This window comes from Acanthisitta chloris, unplaced genomic scaffold (assembly GCF_000695815.1).
Source record: "Acanthisitta chloris isolate BGI_N310 unplaced genomic scaffold, ASM69581v1 scaffold22249, whole genome shotgun sequence".
NCBI lineage: Eukaryota > Metazoa > Chordata > Aves > Passeriformes > Acanthisittidae > Acanthisitta > Acanthisitta chloris.
The window spans coordinates 50333-58730 of record NW_008692409.1 but is presented as its reverse complement, the minus strand read 5'-3'; the positions used below and the strand labels follow the sequence as shown (position 1 = coordinate 58730).

The 8398-nt window shown below is 43.3% G+C and overlaps 1 protein-coding gene across 1 annotated transcript in view; it reads right to left on the bottom strand.

Moving 5' to 3' along the window:
- Positions 1 to 433: 433 nt before the first annotated feature.
- IQCH (IQ motif containing H) overlaps positions 434 to 8398 on the bottom strand; it is a 57331-nt gene continuing 49366 nt past the window's right edge. The window contains exons 15-19 of the mRNA XM_009082668.1: positions 8149 to 8316; positions 5375 to 5500; positions 4425 to 4486; positions 2149 to 2257; positions 434 to 665 (exon numbers count right to left, since the gene is read on the bottom strand). Of these exons, the coding sequence (XP_009080916.1) occupies positions 588 to 665; positions 2149 to 2257; positions 4425 to 4486; positions 5375 to 5500; positions 8149 to 8316 (543 nt within the window). The 3' untranslated portion in view covers positions 434 to 587. The remainder of the gene's footprint in view (positions 666 to 2148; positions 2258 to 4424; positions 4487 to 5374; positions 5501 to 8148; positions 8317 to 8398) is intronic.

Genomic DNA, 8398 nt, shown 5'->3' with positions numbered 1-8398 from the left:
GAGATGATCCAGCCCCAACCCCTGCCCTGGGCAGGGACACCTCCCACCAGAGCAGGTTGCTCAAGGCTTTAGCCAACCTGGCTGTGAACACTGCCAGGGTTGGGGCAGCCACAGCCTCCCTGGGCAACCTGGGCCGTCATCTTGATGGCCTTTCCTGGACTTGCTCCGACAGGTTCAACACTGGCCCTACCTCCTGCCAGGAGCCTGTATGGCAGCACACAATCTGTTGGAAAGCAAATTTAGGATCTCAGGGCTCTTTCTGGTGGCATCTGATCTCCTGCTCTAATTTAGTGAAAGTGTCACCCCAGTAATGAGATTTCAGAATCAAATGCTGAACTTCAGCAACAACAACAGGAACACGAGGAGCATTTAGGATAATCCTCTGCTTTCCAACAGGTTCTTTTGGGGCAAGAAGGGACATTCTCAACACCACACCCAGAAATCCTGGAAATGCACTGTCTCAGCTAATACTGGAACCCAAGAGGAAAAGCAAACCTGTTCTTACAGATGAGGATGCAATTCCAGCAGCATAAGGAATGAGGCACTTAAACATTTTCTGTTAACTATTCTTTCAGAGCATCTGCTTCCTAAGGTTGCTCCTCTCCCAATTTCAGTTTGGTTTCTGCTGTAACTCCTAGAATTGCTTCAATATCTCGAATTGCCATCTGTAAGAAATTCCAGGGATACAAGTTATTTAATGGGCATCATAATACAATCCAGCAGCCACTGAGCACAGCTGGCAGAGCTTGCCTGGAACAGGTAAGCAGTGTTATAGGGGACATGAGGCACCAATTAAATTTACTATTACTTTAGGGACAGTTGGGGGAATTATTAGTAAATATGTACAAATCTCAGGTAAATAAAACCACGACTCCTTGCAATTTGTGCTTCTAATTACCTAACAGGTGTTTTATTTCACATATGTAAATCATTGGTGAAGAGTTTCCTTTATATTTTTTCCTTCAGTGGTTGCTTTTCACTCCCTCACATTGGAAAAAAAAAAGGGATTTGTTTGTTTGTTTATTCTGTAACATGTTGAAATTTAATTATGTCTTCTCCAAAATCTGTCACTTCACACTCTGCTTGTCAGAGGAAAATCTAGGCAGAGTGGAAAGAATCTGACAGAAATTCTGTGACACAATTTATATCAGAGTGGAAAGAATCTGATAGAAATTCTGTGCCATGATTTAAGATACAAATCTAACCCAGTGCCCCTTCACCTTCCACCAAACACTTCCAGACAGGATCTTAGAAACTTTTTATGGAGTTAAAGGTGATGAAGCTCAGCAGAATTCATAGAATCAACCGAGTTGGAAGAGACCTCCAAGCTCATCAAGTCCAACCCTACTGTGGTCACTAGCCCATGGCACTAAGTGCCACATCCAGTCTCAGCTTGAAAACCTCCAGGGATGGTGAATCCACCACCTCCCTGGGCAGCACATTCCAATGCCTGAGCACTCTCTCCATAAAAAGAAATTTCCCCCCCCCGGGAAGCTTAGCAATTCTCTGGAATCAAAAAGCAGCATTGGAAGGAGTTCCAGGCACAGGGTTGGATTCAGTAGTGCTAGAGGAGCTTTGGAGGAAAGGTTGGCACACCTGGGGGGACATCCAGCCCCTGGGCTTTGTCCTGGAGCCTCCTCCAGCACACAGATAGGGACGTCCAAAGAGCAGAGGAACAAAACTGACTTGGGACATTGATGGATAGGGACTAATGGATTAAGTACTCAGCTGCCTGCTTAGAAGAAATCAGTGTTAATAATCTAAGGAGCTATTATCAACTGAGAAGTTTGTTTCTAATTTAAGAGCCTTCCCTTGATGGTTGTCCCTTTAAAATAAACCAGGCAATTGTGACAGAAGTGTGTGAGGCAGTGCCAACAGCTCCTTTTGCTCTTCCAAAGGCCACTCAGGAGCAGGAGAGTACAAATAATTTCGCGCTCAAGTATGTCTCTTTTTCAAAGAAAAAAGTTTCAAACTTAAATTTAACTAACAGGTTCGGTGGGAGACTGACTCCACTGCCCCAGACACTGTAAAACACACACTGCTAACGAGAAAAAAGGGATGGTTTAGCACTTGCTTATGCTCCAGCATGAGGTATTTGCAGGCCTCGTACAGAAATTAACCAGGATCGTTAGTTAATTAACACCTCACCTTAAAATTGGTCTCGCCTTGCGTATTAGGTGCTGATATTTCTTGATGGATGATGAAGAGATTGCGAGCAAAGGTCAGGAGGACCCCCTGGAGATCCTCTCCGATTGTTCTGTTAATGATAGCCAAACAAATGAGTTTACCAATGATTCCCTTTGCATGCTTAAAAACAATCACCCTCGCGTCGGGCCTGCCTGGTGATGGGGTTTAATGAGGATTTTCAATCTCACAAGGTGGCAATCTGCAGGCAGATATGAAAGATGAGGCTCCATTTTAACTTGTCAACAGAAAGGATTTGTGTAATAAATAAGTTTTATTAATCAACTTAGCAGGAGGAAGCAGAGAGGTTTCAGCTACTCCAAGTAAGAGGCTACTGCTGAGTGAGGGCTGAGACAGCAGCACTTGAAACACACAGAGTAGTTAGGAAAAACTGTTGCTTCAGCCTAAAATTTGTCAAAGACACCAGAAATTTTCAGCAGTATCAGCATTTCTTATACTGTTGTAGGTTTGGGGCTTTGGTTTCCCAGTGGATTTACAACCTTATGGAACAGGGAGTAACACTGAGGAATAATGTACCCAGTTACTGGAACTAATACCAGATCTCTGATGCAATACAATGGATAATTCTCAGATATTTCAGGAATTTTGGGGGTTTATAGGCTCAAACTGTTCAATTCTTGAACATATTTCCAAATCCAGACTGAAACGACATTGAAAATCTGATGGCAGAGAAATCTGGATTCAGGCTGTGTGGCAGAGATATTTGAGAGGATTCTGGTAACACTCAGGCTGGTGATGCAAGATGTTATGCCCAGTAAAGGAAGCTTCCTGCTGCGTTCTGGAGCTGAATCAGCTCCTGGAGAGGTGTGAAAGGAGGGAGGAGGCTCCATGGCTCCGCTCAGGATCATGGAATGAAAGACCTCACCTTTCAGCAGCTCAGGGCAGGCTGAAGGAATCACAGCCCTAGAAACAATCTTTAGGATTCATTTAGTCCACTCCCAGTGCTGGGACGGATCAATGCTACTTACATCATCCTGACAGAGCTTTGTCTAATCTGTTCCTCAGCGACTGCACTGAACAATCTAATTAGTTCTTCACTTCCCTCGTGATCAGAAATTTTTCTTATGCTCAACATGAATCTTCCTTGCTGCAAGTGAAGTTCATTTCTTCTTGCCCTACTACCAAAGACATGGAAATCAGATTTTTCCTCCCTGCAGAGGCTTTTTATGTGCTTGGAGATCATCATCAGTTCTCCCTTCTGTCTCCTCCTCCTTTAGTCTTTCCATGTCAGTCATGTTCTCTAGACCTCTAAACATTTTCACTGCCTCCTCTGAGCAGAACAGAAGGATTACTCCAGCATCTCCCAGGATATCCTGTTTACCTTTCTTTCCTAGGATCATGACCTGGTGGCTTGCAGGCAGTTTGCCTCCCAGATCCTGTTGTTCCTCACATTCAGTACTGCTCTCTAAATGTAATTTCTTGCCCCTGGTTCCAACCAAATCTAATTCTATTTTTTATACTGTTCCTTCAATTTGTAGAGATCATTTCCAATTCTATTCCTGCCCTCCAGAACACTTGTTATCCAGGTCATTAATGGAATAGCTCCAGCACCAATGGAGTACAGAACAGACTGAGAGGAGGGTCAGCCTCTCACTCCTACTTACTCCTCACTCCTCCTTACATCCTATTTCGGCAGGGAACTTTGCACAAATTCCCTCTGAGGAGGTTTTCAGTCAGTGTGTAGTAGATTTGTGCAGATTCTACTTTCTCAGACTTCTTAGGAGAGGTTCCTGTGTCTAAAGAGTGACTAAACTGTTCTGCTGTTGCCTGACTGCTGCTCAGCACTTTGTGAATAATATAACACAGCACTAAACTTCACTTCTCTTTGCCTCATGGAAATCAAGTGTTTAATAATGTTGCCTGTAAAAGTAAGCTGAGCTAATCCATGTGAGATATTGCTCCTGACAGTGAATCCAGGCTCTCCTGAAGCCAATTCCAGCAGGTCCTGAGCCTGCAGTGCACTCAGCCTTTGGGCTAAGCACATTCCTCTACTTCTTTTATTACTCAAATACTTAAAGCCTCCCTGAAACTTCTCAATCTTACAAGTCGTAACACTTTTCTGAGCAGGAGGTGACAGTCAGCAATTTCCAGTGTGTGGTGTTCAGGCTGCTTATTCCTTTCCTGACCTTTGGCAGAGCAGGAGACAACACAAACTCCAGAGTCACTCCCTGCACATCCAGGGTATCTGTCACCCTGGGGAAGTGCCAGTCCATACTTACATCACTCCCAATCTGTATTGCTTCTGGTCATCATACAATAGAAAAACTGTTCCCTGTTTTTCCTGTTGAATAAAATGGCAAAGTTGCTTTAATTAGTCTTAAAATAGTGATAATTGCAATAAATGCATGGCACAGTAAATCCCCAGAGCTAAGAAGGGCTAGTTTAGAATTGCATGGAAGGGATTATTGCTCAGTGGAAGTGGTTTATTGCTCCAGCTTATTGTAGAGAATACAACAAATACAGCAGAGTATTCAACAGCAAATATTGTGGTTCCAAAGCAATAAGAGATGGGCACAAGTACCTTAAAAATTCTCTCCTTAAAGTTATTGTCAGCAAGAGACAGGTTAATCTCTAAAAGCCTTACACACACTTACATTTAAACACAGAGAAAAATGTTTATTTTCCTGTCCTTAAAGCCTGTCCCTAACCTCAGATACACATGGGACATCAGCTTTGAATAACCTTCTGCTCTGGGTCATCACAAGTCTCAGAGTGGCAACAGGGAAGGTTTAGACTAGACATTAGGAAAAGTTTTGTCATGGAAAGGGTTGTAAAACATGGGAACAGGATACACATGGAGGTGGTGGAGACACCATCCCTGGGGACATGGTTTTCCTGTGAGGTTGCCCACAGGTTGCCCAGGGAGGCTGTGGCTGCCCCAGCCCTAGTAGTGTTCAAAGCCAGGCTGGCTGAAGCCTAGAGCAGGCAGGGGTTGGGACTGGATACTCTCTGAGGTCCCTTCCAGCCCCTCAGCATATTATGGTAACTAGGATAACATTAGTGGTGAACATGCTGGTGGTGCTGAGCTGGTGGTTGGACTCAATGACCCTAAAGATCCCAATCTTAATTCCATGATTGACATTGCTCTAAGTGGTTTTACTATATTAGAATTTACATACAAAAATTCTGCAGAGCAAATACCACATTTTCTCATCTCTCCCATCCATACCTGGATGTCAAATCCAACCCCATGAGCTTTACACCTCTGGAGGAGAAGGTTGTAGTAGATCCCTGAGAGGTTGGAGTGCCTCAGCTGAGTGCTCATCACTGCACACTGAGTACTTCTTGGGGGAGGCTAGAGAAAACAACACAGAATTCATGATTTTCATACCAGTTTATATCAGAACCCAACAATTTGCCATCTAAATTGCTGACTTTTCCCAAGGGCACAGAGTGATAGCACAAGGGGAATGGCCTCAAGCTGAAGGAGGGAAGGTTTAGGTTAGATATTAGGAAGAAATTCTTTACTATAAGGATGGAGAGGCACTTGTATGTTGCTCAGAGCAGTTGTGGCTGCTCCATCCCTGGGAGTGTTCCAGGCCAGGCTGGACAGGGCTTGGAGCAGCCTGGGCTAGTGGAAAGTGTCCCTGCCCATGGCAGGAGGTGGAACATGATGATCTTTAAGGTCCTTCCATCCCAAACCATTCTGGGATTCTATGATTCTATAAGTGGCTTTTTGCCAGTGAACTCATCTAGGTGTGGAGTAAGATTCCCTTTGGAGGACTCCTGTTCATCACAGTGTTTGTTGGACACAGGCTTTTCCACAGAGCAAAATGAAATCCTATCTGGTTGGGAGGAACCTTAAATCTCATCTCATCCCATCCCAGCCATGGGCAGGGACACCTTCCACCAGCCCAGGTTGCTCCAAGCCCCATCCAACCTGGCCTGGAACACTCCCAGGGATGGAGCAGCCACAGCTTCTCTGTGCCAGTGCCTCAGCACCTCACAGGGAGGAATTTCTTCCCAATATCCCATCTGTCCCTGCCCTCTGGCAGGGGGAAGCCATTCCCCCTTGGATAAAGATCAGTGCTGCATTGAGTTTAAACTCCTGTCAGTGCTTAGGCCAAACAGGGCTGTTGCACTGAGTAGCACTGAGCAGAGCTGTTCTCCCAGACCAAAGCTTTCCTGGTGTTATCTTGAATGCTGGACCATACCCTTGGAGCAAAGACACTGCACATCCAAGCATGTAATTTCCAGTATTTTCCCTAAAATGATATTTGTTTTGACATTGACTCATTTAAGTTGACATAGTCAAAATCTTGATCTAATACATCTCTGCCTGAAAATTAATCATGTTTATAATATTCTGAGAATTAATAACACCCATTGCTCAAGTCATTAACTTAAAAAAGGAGCTTCCAAAATCTGTTCTGTGCAGTAGGAGACCACAAAGAAATGAATGTTTGATAAAATAATCCAAGTAGCAGTTTAACAAGCGTGAACTCGAATGTGGCTGCAATAACACAGAACTATTGTTTAAGGGTTGGCATCAGGTTGATGAGGTGCTTATTTCAGCTACAAAGCATGCACACACATGCATAATGAACTGCAGGATGAATTATTAATGTGTTGCTTATTTAGCCTCATCTGTCTAGAAGATAATGTATCCTAACTCTAATGAGTGATTGGGTTTGTACATAATTACAGGAGCAGCAGCATCTAGGAAATTTGTTCTTTCAAAGAAGGAGTTCTAAAAATAAAATCCTCACACAAACTCAGGGGTTGCTTCAGTTTATCAACATCAACCCTAGCAGCAGTGAGAATATCAATAAATTCAAAGGGACAGAATCATTATTAACATCATAATTTTACACAAAGTGTTTTACTTAATCATTCATTACAGATCATGTGCTGGAAAAACATTTGTCTCTTGGTTTCCTTCTTTTTCTGTTTTCCTGGGAGACTGCAGTCTTGTAGTTAACTCTTCAGGAGATAAACCCCACAGAAATGCAGAAAGCAGAGAAAATAAAGGATACAATGACAATTTATGTTAATTCTGACAGAATTTTAATTAAAAAAAGTTGCTAGTTGATTACTTTTCATTTCTAAAACTTGGACTACTGGGACTAATCATATCTAATTTACTTCTCTCCAACCAAAAGTGGTTGCTTGACAAGAACAATAGATCAAGAGCTCATTAACCTCTAAATTACAGCTCCATGACATTTTTGGAATGGTGCTGCATTCCTCCTCTATGTATGGCAAAAAGGGAGTTGTGAATCTTCTGTCCAGAGGTGTCAAACAGCTTCTGGTTTGTATCTCTATGTGTGTGGATACAGAGACAAGTGTGTCTTAGGCTCTGATTTTAGAAAAGTCCTTTCTTCCCTTTTTTTGGAATCAAGGAATGGGTTTGAAGGACCTTAAAGCTCATCCAGTTCCACTCCCTGCCATGGGCAAGGACATCTTCCACCAGCCCAGGCTGCTCCAAGCCCCATCCAACCTGGCCTGGAACACTCCCAGGGATGGGATTGTTTCACCCTCAGGTCTGTGCAGGCAAGTACAAAGTTGGGGTAGAACTCCAGTGTTCTGACTCCTGATCCCAAGGCAGCACTCAGGAGCTGAAGCTCAGATTTCCTCTGGACTGCTTTTAAATTACTCCTAGAGTCAGGGCAGAGCTTCACCTCCATCCTTTCTCTCGCAACATAGAAATTACCACGAGTTTTACAACTAGAAAACTACCTGAGATATTTAGAAGGGAGTTATTACCACAAATCAATATTCCTGAGTGCAAAGGATCAATCATCAGGTGCCCAAAACCGTCTAGAAATGCTGATTTCTAGTGTGATTTTACCCATTACTTTATTGACCTTAGAAAACCCAAAAGTAGCAGTTTAAAATCCAAAAGGAACAGATTCAGCTTCTCTAGAACAGCAATCTAGGACAGATTTTAAATTTTTGGTGGTTTACATTAATGATTTTATTTGTGAACTTATCACTGCTTACAGTTTTTGTCCTCTCATGCTGAATCCTTTGGCACTGGATTTGCTTTGAACCAAGAGGTGCTCCAAGGCAGCTGGAGCCACAGTCCAGATTTCCATCTGTCAGGTACAATGCGAGCTGAGTCAGGGCCAGCTGGTCACTATAGCAAAGGTCAAGGTCTGTTGCCCACACCTAAGAGAAACACAAACAGGTCCATTAGAGTAAATCAAAAAGAAGAATAAGAAGGGTAAAACTCAGCAGTTGTGAAGGAACA